We start from the raw sequence: 19162 nt of genomic DNA, 5'->3' as shown, positions 1-19162 counted from the left end.
CATACACCACCCCAGCCGGCCAAAATTAAAGTTTGAACCGTAAACTTAAGTTCATGTGAAGGAAAATTCAACAATGTAGTCTGTCAGTGTGCTTCTCAGGGGGACTGACATTTGTAGTAAAAATAGCAAAATGTTTAAAGAATAAAAAGCAAAAACCAGGAGCAATATATGCTATCTTCAGTCAAAGCTTACTATATAGCTCACGCCTCTCCCGACCCCATCTGAAAGGTCCCTGGTTTTGCCTCCATGTGGAGAGCGATTCTGTGTGGACACTGGCAAATTAGTGAATTGGTGTGATGCGTTAAGAATGGTTGGTGTATGCTTTGACTCGCTCCGTCAGTGACTAGGGTACTGAAGAAGTCATCTGTAGCACAACCGTGGATGTGTGCCCTGAACCCCTACTCTCCTCCTCATAGCTCAGCCTTGAGAGCAGCAGGTAGCTTGTGGAAGAGAACAGAACACGCCCCCCGATGTGCCCATATGATTGCACACTTCATTCAAACAGCCATTCAAGTGTTTGCAAAGAAAATATTTTAAGATTTATTTTATATTTTTCCAATGAGACCCAGTTTTTTCTATCTTTATTTTTTATTGGTTATTTTATTTATTTACAAATAAATTCAAATGTTACAAAAAATATTTCAAATGTAATCCCTCTTCCCGGTTTCCCCTCCAAAAACCCCCTCTCCCATCCCCCCTTCCCCTGCTTCTCTGAGGGTGCTCCCCCACTCACCCACCCACTCCCACCTCACCTCCCTGGCATTCCCCTACACTGGAGCATCGAGCCTCCACAGGACCAAAGGCCTCTCCTCCCATTGATGCCTGACAAGACCATCTTCTGCCGCATATGTAGCAGGAGTCATGGGTCCTTCCGTGTGTACTCTTTGGTTGGTGGTTTAGTTCCTCGGAGCTCTGGGCGGTCTGGTTGGTTGATACTGTTTGTGGGTGTGTCTGCAGAGGGTACGAATGCAGATACATGAGGAGGCCACAAGAGGGCATCAGAGTCCCAGGAGCTGGAGTTACATAGGCGCTGGATGGTGAACTTGGGTCTTCCTCGGAGTAGCGCTTAACTGATGACTACCTAGTCCTCAAGAATATTTATAAATGTGGCTGGCTGCTACTTTGCCAAACCGAAAGAGGAGGGACTTAGAGCGCAGCACAGGAGAATTTCTCTTTCCGGGAATATTTACACAGTAGCAAAGAGGAAGGAGACACTTAAGACGCTGGCCTCCCGGTGCCGCACGGGGCTTTGTGGCTCCCCTTTGTGGAGGCCAGACTTACTGCAGTCCTGACTGACTCGTTTTGATATTTTTATAGACTTGAGTTTGACCAAGTAGATGTTGTCTGGGATGATCTCACAGCTCTGTCTCTGACTCTTGCAGGAAGCCAAGGGATGCCCGGGATGCCAGGGCTCAAAGGTCAGCCAGGCTTCCCGGGACCTTCGGGACAGCCAGGACTGTCTGGGCCCCCAGGACAACATGGATTCCCAGGAGCTCCTGGACGAGAGGGGCCTTTGGGACTGCCAGGCTCCCCTGGCCTTGGAGGTAAGACTCCATCCAGAACCCTAGGAATGCACGGGGCTACAACCAGCCTAACACAGTCTTTCCCAGAGCATTCCCCAACAACTGCACGGGGTTTCAAAACAGGGTCCATATTTCATCAAAAAAAATTTAAGCAGCCGGAGTGGGCAGCTCAGCCTGGCCGCCTGTCATGTGTGTCCTGCTCTGATGTGGACAGATGACATTTAGAGGGGGATGAGGAAGGGGGAAGGAGCTTGGGATGGAATCACTTTTAGGGCACTGACTGATAACTTTGAGCTGCCAAGCCCAGGAATGGCCAGTTTACTCAGCACAAAGCTGACCCCCGGCCTTTGCACCTCGTGAAGCAACAAATGTTCCCGAAATTTTATTACAGTCTGTGAGACGTGATCTAACCATGTTGCCCAGGCTGGTCTTAACCTTAAGCAATTCTCTTGTCTCAACGCCGAGACTATAGGTGTAAGAAGTCACCTGAGTCTTTGCTCCCTGACTCTTTGCTTTGCTCATTATGAACTTTTTTTTTTTTTTTTTTTTTTGGTTCTTTTTTTTTTTTCCGGAGCTGGGGACCGAACCCAGGGCCTTGCGCTTCCCTAGGCAAGCCGCCTACCACTGAGCTAAATCCCCAACCCCCATTATGAACTTTTTATGTATAAAGGTTTTACCTGTGCCATAACACTGACAAATGAGAAGGTTCTTGATGGAATTTTTACTCCTAGACTTCAAAAAGTCTCCAATCCTCCTGTGTTCCCTGGTTTACCACAATCGGGAAGTAACTTTACAGATGCCTTCACCGTCTCTGGGCACACAGACCCCTCCCCCCGTACCCCCACCATTGCTTGAAAACCAGGCCTTTCCTCCGGTCCTGGTCTCAGGGGTTCTTATATATGGCCTTGTCTGTGTTAAGACTGCTGCCTGGACCCCAGAGAAACCAGCTTTCCTGTGCACCATGCTGATGCCTGAGTTTACAAAGTATCAAATGCCCAGCCGCCATCTGCTAACATGTTCCCAAGGGCTTACCAGCTCCTAGTCCCGCATATGATCTATAAAAATCCAGGAGGGAAAAAAAACACAAAGGTCTGCTCCAAATGAGCCAGGCTTTATTAGGTAGATGGTCTCATTGTGGACAAGCTTGTGTTTGGCCAGGGTAAGGCAGGCAGAGGCTGGAGCTGGGAGCTGCATGTTTCAGAGGCCAAGGAATCAATAGATAGGACAATCCTGTTACAGAGGAGGAAGTGGGTGGTACTAAAGTGGGGGAGAGGATGCACAAGAAAGGGGGCAACCAGAACAGAGGCACAAGTGCCCAAGGGCTGAGCTAAGAGCTCATTTGAGAAGGGCGGTGGTGTGGGTGAGGAGATTGGCAGAAGGTAGAAAGCCATGAGTACCAAGCTGGGAGCCATTAGAGACTTGACAAATGGGAGGGATCTGAAATCCTCCAGCTCCTCACTACGGGGGGATCCCGGGTGGCAGGAGGTTTGGAAGGAAGGACAGTGGTTGCCTGCCTTAGTCAGGACTGAGCAGAGGATCAGAAAAGAGCAGGGCCCTGAAACATCGGACTCTCCACTAACCCTGGGTCATCACTGGACCTGTCAAAGCTGGCAGCGTCCCAATAGGTTCCATCCCATCAGCATGGATCCCTGCTTAGGAAACAAGAAGCCGTACCTGGGGAGAGCCACACTGGACTGCCCCTCACAGTCAGCCCTTTGCCACAATGACTCTAGGAAGCCTTTGCCATAGTGACCTCAGGAAGCCTGTCCCTGCAGGGCTCCCAGGCTGTCATTGAAGCTTTTCATCTTTGTTGGGACAATTTTCTGTTTTCCTCCAAGGAGATTTATCTTCTCTAAGGCATCGTAGGGCTTGTCCCCATGCCGCTTAATTCTGCTTCTCTCTCTCTCTCTGACAGGTTTGCCTGGAGACAGGGGTGAGCCTGGTGAGCCTGGTGAGCCTGGCCCTGTGGGCATGAAAGGTGTGTCTGGGGACAGAGGTGACGCTGGTGTGTCAGGCGAGCGTGGTCATCCTGGAAGCCCTGGATTTAAAGGAATGGCGGGGATGCCTGGTATCCCTGGGCAGAAAGGTAAGTGTGAAGCCAGGCCAGGACTTCCCTTGTTGGGACTGAGTCTGACTCCAGCAGCTGTCCCAGGGGCCCCCACAGCTGGCTGGAAGCTGACCTCACACACCTGCAGGCATAAAGCCACAGGACCCTAGGGTGCCAGCTTACCTTACTCAGAAAGGTGGTTTTCTGGCTGGAGAAATTGCTCAGCGGTTAAGAGCACTGACTGCTCTTCCAGAGGTCCTGAGTTCAAATCCCAGCAACCACATGGCAGCTCACAACCATCTGTGATGGGATCCAATGCCCTTATCTGGTGTGTCTGAAGACAGCTACAGTGTACTTATATATAATAAATAAAATAAATCTTTAGAAAGGTGGTTTTTCCTCAGAGTTATCGACACAGGTAAAGTTCTAGGCAGAACCTGTTGAAAACAGGTTTAGATCCCAGAATGGTGTTTTTATTGAACACCTGGTCCCTAGTATTGAATTCTTCACACACACACACACACACACACACACACACACACACACACACACACACACACTGGAAATGCCTTAGTAACCTCTGCACAGCCCTCAGCATCTACCCGTGTTGTGAACAAACCCGGGGCCCATTCGAAAGCCTCATACTGTCTTCCCCTGATTTCTTTGGGTCTGAGACAGCTGGGCCCTATGACCTCTGTGTGTTAGGAGGGGATTGCCAGGAACCCCAGGGTAATGGTCATCACAGGCTCTCATGTGAGAGACATGCCACAGTGTCAAGGATCCAGGAGGACTGACATGTCCCACATGCTGGGTCCCTAACTTTCTTCTCTCCCTCCACAGGTGATCGAGGGTCACCTGGAATGGACGGCTTCCAGGGCATGCTGGGACTTAAGGGAAGACCCGGCTTCCCAGGAATCAAGGGAGAGGCTGGATTCTTTGGAGTCCCTGGTTTGAAGGGCCTGCCTGGTGAGCCAGGTGTTAAAGGTATGTCCTTGCTTAAGATCCAGGGGTCTCTGTGTTTGGTAAATAAGCCAGACTTAGCAGGGAAAATATCCAAATATCATTATTTCCTCTCATATGTAGAATGAATATATACATATATATGCATAGGGGTGTGTATGTGCATGTGTGTGTGCACATGTGTGTGTGTGCGTGAGAGCATGCATGTGTGCATGTGTGTGCACATACGCCATGAAAATACGAAAAGGACGGGAAGAGAAGAGGACCAACAGGAGGGGGAAGGGAAGGCAAGCAACCATGTGTCATGTGTGTCCTGCGACCTTGTACAACGCACGCTAATCAACAAGCAAATGAGTCAGGTGTGATGGTGACAGCTGTCACCCTGTCGACTAAGGAGGTGCAGGCAAGAGGCTTGAAAGTTCAAGGCCTGGATGGGCTATAAGGTGAGCCCCAGGCCAGCCTGAAGAACTTAGTAAGACCATGTGTCTAAATAAAAATGTCTAAAAAATAAAAGGCATCTGCAAGAGCAGAGCACACAGCGGCTGGGCAGGGAGCACAGGGCTACCAGGTGTGGAGCACAGGGCCGGAGCGCCCAGCAGCTGGAGTACGCGGCTGCTGGGTGCATCCCAAGGAGCCTGAGGCTGCAGGTTCACCCCAGACGCATCAAATACATAACAACAAAAGGAGTGCCTCAGGGAACAATGGTTCGCTTTCAGGGCAGCACAAGGGCTGGGAGAGCTCTCTCTGGCCTCTGCATTCCAAAGCTGGAAGGTGCAAACAGCCAATCAGATGGTCCCGGCTACAAGACTCCTCCCATCTCCCCCACACAGACAGTGGATCCCACCACCCTATCCAAAGGGTGGTCTCCAAAGCGAAGTGCAAAGTTAGTGGCAGTGTTAAGAACTAAGATTGTTCACAAAAGCCCATTCGATCAAAACTGTGCCATAGCAAGTGTGAGCTGCAGAGGCGAGAGTGGGGAGGGGTGTGCTTTGAAACAGAGGCATGGGGGCACACAGCTTTAATCCCAGCAGAAGCAGGTGGATCTCCACGAGTTCAAGGACAGCCTGGTCAAGATAGTGAGTTCAAGACAGACAGAATTACATAGTGAGACCCTACCTCAAAAGACAAGCAAACAAACAAACCACAGACTCAGAGAAAGAAAGCCTGCGGGGTTGGGGGTGGGATATGCCTTTGGTGAAGGAGGGGACAGCACTCCAAGAGGAAGGACAGGTAAACATGGCGTTACCCAGAAATCCTCCTCAGAAAAGATAGTTAAAAACTTATCTCCGGGCAGACTTTTTTTTACACAAGTGTTCACGGGAGCCTCATTTAGAATATCCAGCAACCCAAACGTCCTCCCGCCCACAGAGACATAAAATGTGGTGTAGACATAGGATGTGCAGAGGTGAGCAAACTCCCACAGTTCCCTGTGTGTGAACTGACCAGGGTAAGCATCCCTCGAGATAAAAGTAGATAAGCGGTTCCCAAGGGTTGGGGTGGGGGACCCGAGGACAGCTGTAAGTGAGTCTGGGCTTAATCAATGGTGAAAGTGTCCTAAGGTTAGATTTGGTGATGGCTGTACAGCAAAATGCACTGAAAACCATCAAACTCCTCTCTTTAAAACACTGAGCTGCAGCCCAGGGTAATAGCGTGAATCCCAGCACTTGGGAGGCAGAGGCAGTCAGGTCTCTGTGAAGTCAAGGCTAGCCTGGTATACATAGTGAGTTCCAGGACAGCCAGGGCTACGTGGTGAAAGCCTGTCTCAAGAAAACAAGCCAACATCCAACAGTGAGTTGTGTGGTACATAAATCTCATCTCACCAGAGATGCCTAAAAACAAACAGATAGAAAAAAAAAAAAAAAAAAAACAGAGAAAAGGAAGTCTAGAGACAGGCTCTGTGATTTGGGGGACAGCCTACACAGTGAGTGGGGACCAGCCAGGGCTACACAGCAAGACCCTGCCTCAGAACAATGGAGATAAAATAAGCTCATAGATTAGGGCTGAGTCTATAGCTCAGCCATGTTCATACAGATCAGGGCTCAGTCCCATGCAGAGGGGGGAAAAAAAGTTCCCAAAATCCAAGCCTGGTCTTGAACTCCTGGGTTCAAACCTCCAACCTCAGTCCCTCAGTAGCTGGACTAACAGGCTCTCTTAGTCAGGTTTCTATTCCTGCACAAACATCATGACCAAGAAGCAAGCTGGGGAGGAAAGGGTTTATTCAGCTTACACTTCCACATTGCTGTTCATCACCAAAGGAAGTCAGGACTGGAACTCAAGCAGGGCAGGAAGCAGGAACTGATGCAGAGGTCATGGAGGGATGTTACTTACTGGCTTGCTTCCCCCTGACTTGCTCAACTTGCTCTCTTATAGAACCCAAGACTACCAGACCAGGGACACCACTGCCCACAAGGGGCCCTCCCACCTTGATCACTAATTGAGAAGATGCCTTACAGCTGGGTCTCATGAAGGCCTTTCCTCATGAAAGGGGAAGAGAAAGGGCGGCTCCTTTCTCTGAGATAACTCCACTTGGGACAAGTTGACACACAAAACCGGCCAGTGCACAGGCCTAATCCCACTGCACATCGCTAAAAGTTACAATTTTAACAGACTTCCAAGATTTTCACCCACACCTGTTTCCTTAAATAATTTTCACACCAACTTAGACATTCCAGGCCATGGAGCAGAAGTTGATCTTTTACAATTAAGACTAGGCATGGTGGCGCACACCTGTAATCTCAGGACTTGGAAAGATTCTGTACTGTGAGCTCCAGGGCAGCCGAGACTATGTGGAATCTTAGCTCAAAAGAAAACAGAACAAAAGGCTAAAAGTTACAATGAAATTAAATTAGGAATGCAGCTGCCCTGTGCCCTCAGGTTTTCTCTCCCTCACTGTGGCTCCTGCAGCCTCCCAGGACTGTGGTTCCTCTGGATGTCCAATTTCAAGATCAGCAGCCTGGGCTCTGAGGACAAGACCCGTTTAGCATTTGATTCCCTCACCATCCCTGGGGTCCCAGGACATGACAGAATTCTGTTCCCTTCCAGGAAACCGAGGGGACCGGGGTCCCCCAGGACCACCTCCTCTAATCCTGCCGGGCATGAAGGACATCAAGGGAGAAAAGGGAGATGAAGGGCCGATGGGTCTGAAAGGCTACTTGGGCTTAAAAGGTGAGACACTGGCCACGCGGTAGCCCCGCCCCGCCCCGCCCCCCGCCCCGCCCCGTCCCGCCTTGATAACAGGGCTGCCCTGCACTCTGCCAGGCTTCCTTTGTGCTTTAAGTCATCCCAAAGCTCAGCGTCTGTGCAGTTCCCCGGACTTGGGGCAGTTCTTGACTCCGGAGCCTTGCCCCTCTTCTGTGTTGTGGTTTCTAGCTCTGGACACAGGACGACACTGCAAGCATGGAGGGAGTGGGCCTACCCCTCACCAGGCCTAACTCACTGCTCTTTCTACAGGCATCCAAGGAATGCCTGGGGTCCCTGGGCTCTCTGGAATCCCTGGGCTACCTGGAAGGCCTGGCTTCATCAAAGGAGCCAAGGGAGACATCGGAGTCCCCGGCACACCAGGTTTACCAGGATTTCCTGGGGTATCTGGCCCCCCTGGAATTACCGGGTTCCCAGGATTCACAGGAAGCCGGGTGAGTGGGCATCTCTGCTCAGCTTCTCCTATGAGATCCACTCGCTGCCTCTGCTCTGGGATCAATCCACAGATTTGGCATCAGCGAAGACTCTTCTAAAAGCCAGGATCCAACACAAGGACGGGGCTCTCTCCCCGGGGCCTGAGTTCTCAGCAGCCACCACTGCCCCTGTCCTGGGTTTTCAGTACATGAAGCCTCAATATTGCTTCTCCTTCGTTTTGTCTTAGGGCGAGAAGGGTACTCCAGGAGTAGCAGGGCTTTTTGGAGAGACTGGCCCCACCGGGGACTTTGGTGAGTGTTATTGGGACAGTGGAAGCAGGGCTCCGCCATCAGGCCTGGGGTGCACTGGGCTTTTAGAACCAGATTGCACAGGAGAAACTCCAAAGTTAATTACCTCCCAGCCGCAAAGCCTCTCATCGTCCGTCCTCTCTGCGTGTTGCAGGTGATATCGGAGACACTGTGGACTTACCAGGAAGCCCAGGCCTGAAGGGGGAACGGGGAGTCACCGGAATCCCAGGTACATGAGTAATTTTGTGTCTTCAGTGGCCAACAGCCCAGAGCGTATCTCTGGGCCAGGCTTGTCCAGTGTATTAGCATTTGCTAACATCACGTGAGGCTACAGTGAGTGGCCGAGGTCTTCAAAGCCAATGTGAGTGAATGAGCTGAATTGATTACTTAATCGGAGGACAAACTCAGGAAATCTCTGCCCATCACCCTCTGGGAGTGACTGTAGCCAGAAGCACCCCCACCCCACCCCCATGTCTAGGGGACAGCAGATCTGGTACACACGTCAACCTGTGTGGAAAACACACTTGTGCCTCACAGCAAATCTCTGCTTCCAGGTCTTAAGGGACTCTTTGGAGAGAAAGGAGCTGAGGGTGACGTTGGATTTCCTGGGATAACAGGCATGGCTGGGGCTCAAGGCTCTCCTGGACTTAAAGGACAGACAGGTAGGATTGTAGCTACAGCTGGTCCAGGGTATGGCCTCCTGAGACCAGGAGCCAGGAGCCAGCCATCTTTGCTATTTCCTCCTCTGAGGCAGTCACTCGGAGGCCTGCACTGCCTGCAAGACTCTTACCTGAGCGTTTCTCCGCAGGCTTCCCGGGGCTCACAGGGCTGCAAGGGCCACAGGGAGAGCCCGGACGGATTGGAATACCTGGTGACAAGGGTGATTTCGGCTGGCCAGGGGTACCTGGTAGACCAGGTAAGGGATGCTCTTTCCAGGAAGAGAGACTAAGTGACACCCCCTTCCCCCAATACTCAAGGCCAAGTTGCCAGGGTACAAGGACAGAAGCTTCTCTGTAGGCTACTCTCTCAGAGAACCAAGGGGTACATGGGACAGGTGTGTCAGGGTACACAGGGGCAGGTGTGTCAGGGTACACAGGGCAGGTGTGTCAGGGTACACAGGGACAGGTGTGTCAGGGTATTCAGGGCAGGGCAGGTGTGTCAGGGTATACAGGGGCAGGTGTGTCAGGGGCACAGGGCAAGTGTGTCAGGGGTACACAGGGACAGGTGTGTCAGGGTATTCAGGGCAGGTGTGTCAGGGTACACAGGGGCAGGTGTGTCAGGGTACACAGGGGCAGGTGGGTCAGGTTACACAGGGCAGGTGTGTCAGGGTACACAGGGCAGGTGTGTCAGGGGCATACAGGGCAGGTGTGTCAGGGCACACAGGGCAGGTGTGTCAGGGGTATACAGGGGCAGGTGTGTCAGGGCATACAGGGGCAGGTGTGTCAGGGTACAGAGCAGGTGTGTCAGGGGTACACAGGGCAGGTGTGTCAGGGCACACAGGGCAGGTGTGTCAGGGGGCAGGTGTGTCAGGGGCACAGGGCAAGTGTGTCAGGGTGCACAGGGGCAGGTGTGTCAGGGTACACAGGGGAGGTGTGATAGTTTACATGTCAGATAGAGGGCAGCACTGCTCACAGGAGCAAAGAAAGGCGTGTGAGACTTGTCCTGGGACCACTCCCAGCCACAGTCTCCTACTGTCCTACATGAGATGACTAACTAAGCCAATTTTCTATAGGCATCCCGGGAATCCGAGGGATCAGCGGATTACATGGCCTGCCAGGCACCAAAGGCTTCCCTGGATCCCCAGGTACAGTAGTGCCCCAGCCCCATTGCAGTATTGGAGAAGAGCGGGCTGGCCTGGGATTGCCAGACGGCCTATCCCGTCTTTACAGTTTATAAAACCATGCATGTTCACTGTGGGGGCGGGGTAAATTACATTTGAACAAGAAAGGGGCACACCATCCTATAACTGGCTATACTTTGTAGATGTTTACATTGCACTCGTGTCCCCATGAACATGTGGGTTCCAGTTTTAATGGGCAATCCTGGTGAGGCTGCGGCAGTCACGGTGAAGCTGCGGTAGCCATGATGAGGCTACAACAGTCACAGTGTGGCTGTGGTAATTACTGTGAGACTATATTGCCGGTCACAATATAGTCTTGAGCGCCTGACACATGGTCAGGGAATATTTTAAATAACATCAGATTTCCAAAACCCAATAAAGACGAAGCATGAACAGCCACCAGAACCAGGATGGTGACCCCTAGCGTGGCCGCCGCCATGATCTCACACCCTCTGCAGGTCTGATGCTCCCTGTCCATAGAAGGTTCTACTGTGTTCTCCTTGGCATCCCTTTGGAGTCTCAGATCCCATGATGCTGAGACCAGGGCTAGGAGACATTGTGGCGACTACCTCCATTTCTCTACTTTGCACTATGAAAGCTGTCATACCACACAGGGCAGGCCTCCTCCCCTACGTGAATGGAGCTGGCACCAATCTCTGCTGCTGTCATTTTATCGCAGGTGTCGATGCCCATGGAGACCCAGGGTTCCCAGGCCCCACTGGAGACAGGGGTGACCGGGGAGAGGCCAACACACTTCCAGGCCCTGTAGGAGCTCCAGGACAGAAAGGGGAGCGGGGAATCCCAGGTAAGCTCATCCCAGCACCACAGCCTGTGAATGGAGCCACATGGCCGAGGTCCTTCAAGGAGAATCCACGGGCATGAACTCTTTGGTTGCCTCTCTTATAATCTGTGGTCCAGCATATTTGACACCCATCTTGGCTCATTTTGCAGCCCCACTCAATTATTGAAAGATGCCTACTCTCCCTCGTTACCTTTGGTATTGGAGTCCCTGATTGGGAAGTCAGCTGTGATCATGGACTCCAGCATCCCCCTCATGGGCTCTGACAGCCATTCTCTCAGGGCAGTGTCTGAGGACCACACCCTCACATGGGTTCTCAGGACTCATGGTAGCCACCAAGGAGCTAATGGGACCCATCTTCAGTCTCTTGGGCACATGACTTCCTCTCCCAAAATGTTTCTAGTCCCGAGGAACCAATCTCATCCTCTACGACTGCCTCGGTTTCTCTACTTCACACTAGAGAGAACAACACCGGGGAGCAGGGAGGAATGGAGTCCTTGAAAGTGGGCAGGTGGTACTAAATTAACTTCTGTTTTCCTCCCAAGGGGAACGTGGCCCAGTCGGAAGCCCAGGACTTCAGGGTTTTCCTGGTATTTCTCCACCATCCAACATCTCTGGGTTACCTGGTGATGTGGGGGCACCAGGAATATTTGGCTTGCAAGGTAAGCAGGGGGTGGGGTGGCTGACATGCCCCGGGGAGCAGTTTAATTTCACACACTGTGCAGACAGGAAAAGGAACAGTGTTGTCACCCACACCACATGGTCCCTGTGACATTGAAAGACAGGATAAGCCATGTACCTGCCTGGGTGGCCTCAGAAATGACCAAAGTTTTCTCCTTTCTCACCATTTAGTGTTTGCATTTTTTTAAGCACCAACCACATCTACCACAACCTAGCTAAGTATTAAAAGGAGACAGAGTGGGGCTGGAGAGATGGCTCAGTGGTTAGGAGCACTGACTGCTCTTCCAGAGGTTCCTGAGTTCAATTCCCAGCAACCACACGGTGGCTCACAACCATCTATAATGGGATCTGGTGTCCTTTCCTGGTGTGTCTGACAACAATGGTGTATTCACATACAAAAAATAAAGAGGAGACAGAGAAACAAAGATAGAGACAGAGACAGACAGAGACAGAGACAGAGGTAGAGATAGAGGTAGAGACAGACAGACACAGACAGAGACAGAGACAAACAGACACAGAGGCAGACAGACAGAGAGATACAGAGAGTGACAGAGCTGGATGTGGTAGCTCATCCCAGCACTCTGGGGAAGCAAGAACATCTGGATGACTGAAATGCATACTGAGGACGGCGGGGCCATTGGTAAAAGATAACAAGCGAAAGTCAGTTCACACACAACATTGTGGCACAACAGCCAGCCTTTAAAAGGATAGAGTTTCTGACATGCTCACTATGACGGGGAGGAGGCCATAATGTTCCACGAAGTTTCCCAGTCACAAAGGACAAACATCATGTGGTTCGGCATACAGAAGATCCCTGGAACATTAAACCCCACAGAGAATGCTTTCCTGGTCCAGGAGGGTGTGGAGGGCTGAGGTTTAGGGACAGAGTCCATTGAGGACAGTAATCCTCCCACACTGGGACTTATTTCCCCAGGCTACCAAGGCCCTCCAGGACCGCCGGGGCCAAATGCTCTTCCTGGAATAAAAGGAGATGAGGGGAGCTCGGGAGCTGCAGGGTTCCCCGGAGAGAAAGGATGGGTTGGTGACCCAGGGCCCCAAGGCCAGCCTGGTGTTCACGGTCTTCCAGGGGAGAAAGGTACGGTGAGGGGCCGGTACTGTGGGCAGGGGACTGGAGAACCTATACGGTGCACTGGTCCTAACTCTCCTGTCTCCATTGCAGGGCCCAAGGGTGAGCAAGGATTCATGGGCAACACTGGGCCCTCTGGGGCCGTGGGTGACAGAGGCCCCAAAGGACCCAAAGGTGACCAAGGATTCCCAGGTGAGTGGTGCCTGTGTCGAGGACAGCTGGGTGGGCTGCCAGTGCTCTTAGAGCCTCTGTGGAAGTTGAGTGTTGAGAGGTCTATAGGGGAGGGGACCTTCAGGTATGTCTCTGTGTGCCTTCAGGATGGCTCCCATGTGAGAAGCAGCAGTGAGGTCAAGGTAGAAGTGAGGTAGTTCTCTGTTCCCGAACTCACGGCTTCTCGTTGCCTTGCAGGTGCTCCTGGCTCTATGGGATCCCCAGGCATCCCCGGCATCCCCCAGAAGATTGCTGTCCAGCCTGGGACCATGGGTCCCCAGGGCAGGAGAGGCCTTCCCGGTGCACTGGGAGAGATAGGGCCTCAGGGCCCTCCTGGAGATCCAGGTAGGGCTCTGGCTTTGGACCCTGTCCCCTCCTGGGAAAAGGCCTCCTGTCCCTTCTTCTCTACACCCACCTCTGTCCTCTTCAGCAGGACACCACACCGCTAAGAAAAGTAACACCCGCTTATCTGACATCTTACAGGTTTCCGAGGGGCCCCCGGCAAGGCCGGTCCCCAGGGCAGAGGTGGTGTGTCTGCTGTTCCAGGGTTCCGGGGAGACCAAGGGCCCATGGGACACCAGGGTCCGATTGGCCAGGAAGGTATGTGACAGATGCTGATGGGACAGAAGTTCTGCTGAGGGTGGGGACACCCTGCGTGGTCCACAGAGGAGGAACAGAGCTGGCAGAGTTGGGACACAAAAGCCCCCAAGCCCAGATGCAGGTTCAACCCGGGGACTATGAAGGGGAAGGGAGTCCTAAGAGAAAGCAGACATAGAGGGTGTGTGTCTCAGGGAAAATGGTAGGCTAAGGGGCCGGGTGGCTGCTGGTGGCCAGACTAGACGCTCTCGTGGCTTCTTGGGTAGAACGGGGCCCTTAGTGACAGTTACAGCAGGTGGGTTTCACTCTCGCTGTGGAGTATTCTAACCCTGGACAATCTCGCTCGCTCTGAGCTGCTGCTCTGAGAGTAGCCATCCTGGGGGATGCTCGGTGCAGGGGTGGTGGCATAAGCACTGACCATTCCCTAACACCTCTTACCCCCAAGGGGCCCCAGTTCCGCTATGCCCCTGGCTCTCCCTGGAGAGTATCCCCGTGACCACTGTGCTTCCCGGTCCTTCCTGCACTGATTTGTGTCTAGCTGAGGCCGAAGCCTCGGGGAGAAAGAAGAGAAGGAATCCTAAACGAACCCGGATGCTGTCCTCTGCCCTGGTACCCTGGGGGTTCACGGCGGCTGAACAATGCCCACTTTCTCTTGTGCCCTAGGGGAGCCAGGCCGTCCGGGGAGCCCGGGCCTGCCAGGGATGCCAGGCCGCAGCGTGAGCATTGGCTACCTCCTGGTGAAGCACAGCCAGACGGACCAGGAACCCATGTGCCCCGTGGGCATGAACAAGCTCTGGAGTGGGTACAGCCTGCTGTACTTCGAGGGCCAGGAGAAAGCACATAATCAGGACCTGGGTAGGTAACTGCTGTCAAGGCTCAACTCTGTTCCCAGGCTCGCTCACGGGGACTACGGGAGCCCGAGCCCCAGCGATAAGCCTCTCTCAGCTACATGGCCCACCACCTTCTCTGGGCCTCAGAGAGACTGAGACAGATGGCCATGGAGACTTACTACACCCTCAGCCTCAGGCTCCCCACATAGGACCATAGCACCCATGTCTCATGAGTTAGTCTAGCCGTGCACCGCCCTCCCCATTGGAGCCTCCAGTTGCATTCACGATTCTCTTGCTTTTTGACCCAAACCTAGGGTCATGGATTTAAATCCATTCTTCACACAGACACAAAGCAAGCAAACAAACAAACAGGCGTGCGTGCATGCGTGTGTGTGTGTGTGCGCGTGTATACATGAGTGCGTGCTTGTGCATGTGTGCATCTTTAAAGGACATGAACATGATGTCAGAGAGTTTAAAAAAACTACAAAACACACATGGTGGAAGCAGGCAGGTGTCTCTGCCTACCATCCCTCAGAGAGCCAAAGCGCCCACGGGAGGCTGGAGTATTTATGTCAGTGTTGGTGAGAGCAGGGCCGTCAGCTCCTGGAAGTGCGGGCATTCCTGTCTGTGGCCCGTTTCCCACCGTAAGTCTTACAACGCAGTGGAGAAAAGACAAACAAGGATAGGACCCAAAATAGCTGTAGGATCAGGGGATGAGGGCAGACCTCGGCCCCTGCTGGTTTGCTGAGGGTGGACCCTGTCTGAAAACTCCTCAGTATGAGAAGGAACACTGCCGCTGACCAGTTCTGCGCCTCATGGCCGCTCGGCTGAAATGGAAGCAGGGCTCTATTCTCCTGTGTTCCTCACACAGGGCTGGCGGGCTCCTGCCTGGCACGCTTCAGCACCATGCCCTTCCTGTACTGCAATCCGGGTGACGTCTGCTACTATGCCAGCCGCAACGACAAGTCCTACTGGCTCTCCACCACGGCCCCACTGCCCATGATGCCCGTGGCTGAGGAGGAAATCAAACCCTACATCAGCCGCTGTTCAGTGTGTGAGGCTCCGGCCGTGGCCATTGCTGTCCACAGCCAAGATGTCTCTATACCCCACTGCCCCGCTGGGTGGCGGAGTTTGTGGATCGGATATTCATTCCTCATGGTACGTATGTGTCCCTTCCCCTGCTCTGAGCATGGGACCCGGCAGAATGCTCCCCCATCTACCTCCTAGCTGAGTCAAAGAAAGGACACATTAAATAAACCGGGGCTGCAGACTTGAGCTCCACGGGTAAAGTTTGGATCCCTGGAAACCATGTAAACACCAGCGAGGCAGAGCACGCCTGTGCTGGGAGACAGACAGTGAGACCCCAGTCCTTCCCTTGCCAGCCAGACTATCCGAAAAGCGCCAGACTCAAGAGACAACCCCCTTCTCAAAACGTAAGGTGGAAACCCCATTGAAAAGCACCCAGTTTCAGCCCGTGACCTCCAGACAAACACATACACACACTGATCACGCGTGGCCATTGCTCAAGTCCTGAGTCATACAAGCGCTCCTGGAGCAGGAGCGGAGGGATGTGATTCAGTTTGATCTGGGCTGAGCCGTGTGCTGCGTGAGGGGCTAGCTTCCCCCAGTGTGAGGATCAGTCCGCCGCCCCACATTTACATGGGAATTGCAACACGCCCGCCTTAGCACCTAGGTCTACACTTTATGCTTTGCTGCAGCCTAAGTGAGTGGAAGCATTCTATCCAAAGTGCTGAAACTCTCGTACAGACTCCTTCTATAATACAGAACGCTCCTTCCTACACAGCATACGCTGACAGGCTGGTCTCAGAACCCTGGACTCCATTGCACTCAGAGTCCCAGCTCCTGTGGTACTCACTCCGGATGAGATTCGTCTTTGTTTTGTTTTACTTTTGGCTTTTCTGGAAGAGTCTCCCTCTGTAGCCCAATTTACCCTTGAATTCTTGGCAATCCTCCTGCCTCGGCTTACAAACGCGAGCTACCTCTGGTGCCTTTAACCCCGGCACTCAGGAGGCAGAAGTGGGCAGATCTCTGAGTTTGTGGTCAGCCTGGTATACAGAGTGAAATCCAGGACAACCAGGGCTACACAGAGAAACCCTGTTGAAAGAAAGAAAGAAAGAAAGAGAGAGAGAGAGGAGAGAGAGAGAGAGAGGAAGGAAAGAAAGGAAGGAAGGAAAGAAAGAAGAGGGGAGGGGAGGGGAGGGAAAGGAAGAGAGAGAGAGAGGGAGAGGGAGAGGGAGAGAGAGAGAACAACAAAAACCGCAAGACCAGCCTATTTCAAGGGTCGTTTCCTCTACTAGGCATCTTGAATGGATAGTTGATCACCATTTACGTTTTGTTTAACAAAAATATAGTCAACCACATCTGCAGACTGAACCCACTTCCTGGTTGCAGCTTTCATTGGACAACCAGTCATGGGTGCTATGGTTTATACCATGCTGCACCTCCAACACCCTCCCCCAACATCAGGACCAGTCCCTTCAGTCACCCTGAAGGCACAGCACACTCCCCAGGGTCTATGTGACAGACAGTCCTGTTATTGACTTAGCAAACAAACAGGGACCAAACAGGGATGGAGGATGCGGCTTGGTCCGGCATACGAGATGCCCTGAACTTTATCTGCAGCACCAGACAAGCTGGGCATAGGAGCCCACATCTGTAAGCCCTCAGGAAGTGGAGGCAGAAGGCAGCAGGGGCAAGAGTTCAAGGTCATCCTAAGCTCCTAGAGAGTTTGAGGCCAGCCTGGGTAACAGGAAAGACTATAAAAAGTAGGAATGGTGACACATGCATTTGATCTGAGCTGCTCAGGACCCTAGGAGAGGATCAATCATTTGAGTCCAGGACGTCAACACCAACTAAGGCATCATAGTGCGTTTCTGCCTTAAAAGTATGTAATTAACACAGTCAGCAGAGGTGCCTGGGTGTTTCAGGCGTGTGGCCCCTAACACACACCATCTCCTGCTCTCTCTGCAGCACACTGCAGCTGGGGACGAAGGCGGTGGCCAGTCACTGGTGTCGCCAGGCAGCTGTCTGGAGGACTTCCGTGCGACACCATTTATTGAGTGTAACGGGGGCCGTGGGACCTGCCATTACTTTGCTAACAAGTACAGCTTCTGGCTGACCACAATTCCTGAGCAGAACTTCCAGAGCACACCATCCGCCGACACGCTCAAGGCCGGCCTCATCCGCACCCACATCAGCCGCTGCCAAGTGTGCATGAAGAATCTGTGAGCCGTCCACCCTGCCGGCCAGCAGCTGTGTGGGGAGGCCACTTTGGTGCTTATCCTTTTGTATTTGTTTCAATTTTGTTTGAGACATTGTCTCACTTTTCATCCCCGTCTAGCCTGGAACTAAGTAACCCAGGCTGGCCTCCAATTTGTGGCAAACCTCCTGCCTCAGCTTCCCAGATGCTGGGATTACGGGCATGGGCCACCACACCCAGCTTGGTGCTTACTCTTAACTTATTACCTCAGATGCCAACCCCAAAGTTGATCTTAGTATTTTTCTTTAAAAACAAAACTACCAAAGCAATTCTGCACCAGCACTCATACCAACCATCTGTCAGCAAATGGGCACTACTTCCTCTGGGCTCTAGCAGCCATGGGCCACAGCCCTGCTAACACCCACCTCCTAGAGCCAACACCTCGGAGCAGCCCATGAACCCCTCACCCTGTAGGACATAAACATCATGCCACCAGGTGTACCCAACAGTAGCTGTCTGTGTGCCCTGCTTCCACTGGCAGCAGGGGGCTCAGCTGCCTTCAGTCTTGTCCTAGACTGAGGCCGAGTCTAAGGGACAGCAGTGGAGACTGTGGCCAGTGATGGCTGGGGCTCACTGACACCTGCTCCCACCCAAGGATGCATGCAGTGTGCTCTATCTCGTCCTGGTTTCTTGGCAGAGGGGAAGATGGCACTTCCAAATCCATAGCCACCACCTCATAAGTCCCCATGTGTTGGCTCCTGCCTTTCTAAGCCCCTAACAGTAGCTGGCACATGGCTCTGTCTCTAGCCAAACCCCAGGGAAGGAGACATCTCTCTAGTCCTCACCAGCATCGGTTGGAGGATACTCTAAGCAAGTCATTCACAGTGGTGTCCTACAACCCGTGTCACCCCAAACACCCCCCCCAACACACACACACAACCTTGTTCCCTGCAGCAAGCTGTTCTGTGACTTTCCTGTGTAACACCACAAATAAAAGATATTCTAAGTATTTGACTCTCTTATCTGCCCCCACCCCCGAGTCATCGTGTGTGTGTGTGTGTGTGTGTGTGTGTGTGTGGTGTGTATGTTGGTGGGGTGTGGAGGTGTGGGAGGTATGTTTGTAGGGGGTTGTGTATGTTGAGTGTGTATATGTGGGGTGTGTGGGTGTGTATGGTGCAGGGTTTGTGTGTGTGGTGTATGTGGTGTGTGTGCAGTATGGGTGTGGGGGGGGTGAGGGGTGGGGGTGTGTTTGTGAGTGTAGGGAGGTGTTTGTGGGTGTGTTTGGGGAGTGTGTGGTGTGTGGAGAGTGTTTGGTGTGTGTATATGTGTGTGATGTCTGTGTGTGTGGTGGAGGGATGGTGTGTGTTTGTGGTGTATGTGTGTGGTGTGCGTATGTGTGGTGAGGGGTGTGTGGTAGGAGGAATGTGGGAAGTGTGTGGTGTGTATGT

General features: G+C 52.7%; 1 protein-coding gene across 1 annotated transcript in view; it reads left to right on the top strand.

Annotated features, from left to right (window-relative positions):
• Window positions 1–18723, top strand: part of Col4a2 (collagen type IV alpha 2 chain) — a 135298-nt gene extending 116575 nt beyond the window's left edge. The window contains exons 30-48 of the mRNA XM_032918421.1: window positions 1383–1544; window positions 3439–3609; window positions 4411–4554; window positions 7573–7695; window positions 7981–8162; window positions 8390–8453; window positions 8605–8679; window positions 9005–9112; window positions 9259–9366; window positions 10183–10254; window positions 10970–11095; window positions 11635–11751; window positions 12705–12866; window positions 12951–13049; window positions 13266–13412; window positions 13551–13667; window positions 14328–14519; window positions 15366–15652; window positions 17486–18723. Of these exons, the coding sequence (XP_032774312.1) occupies window positions 1383–1544; window positions 3439–3609; window positions 4411–4554; window positions 7573–7695; window positions 7981–8162; window positions 8390–8453; window positions 8605–8679; window positions 9005–9112; window positions 9259–9366; window positions 10183–10254; window positions 10970–11095; window positions 11635–11751; window positions 12705–12866; window positions 12951–13049; window positions 13266–13412; window positions 13551–13667; window positions 14328–14519; window positions 15366–15652; window positions 17486–17743 (2714 nt within the window). The 3' untranslated portion in view covers window positions 17744–18723. The remainder of the gene's footprint in view (window positions 1–1382; window positions 1545–3438; window positions 3610–4410; window positions 4555–7572; window positions 7696–7980; window positions 8163–8389; window positions 8454–8604; window positions 8680–9004; window positions 9113–9258; window positions 9367–10182; window positions 10255–10969; window positions 11096–11634; window positions 11752–12704; window positions 12867–12950; window positions 13050–13265; window positions 13413–13550; window positions 13668–14327; window positions 14520–15365; window positions 15653–17485) is intronic.
• Window positions 18724–19162: the final 439 nt, after the last annotated feature.

Source organism: Rattus rattus, chromosome 13 (assembly GCF_011064425.1).
Source record: "Rattus rattus isolate New Zealand chromosome 13, Rrattus_CSIRO_v1, whole genome shotgun sequence".
NCBI lineage: Eukaryota > Metazoa > Chordata > Mammalia > Rodentia > Muridae > Rattus > Rattus rattus.
Note: the sequence above shows the minus strand (reverse complement) of the source record. Positions and strands in the feature narration are given on the sequence as shown.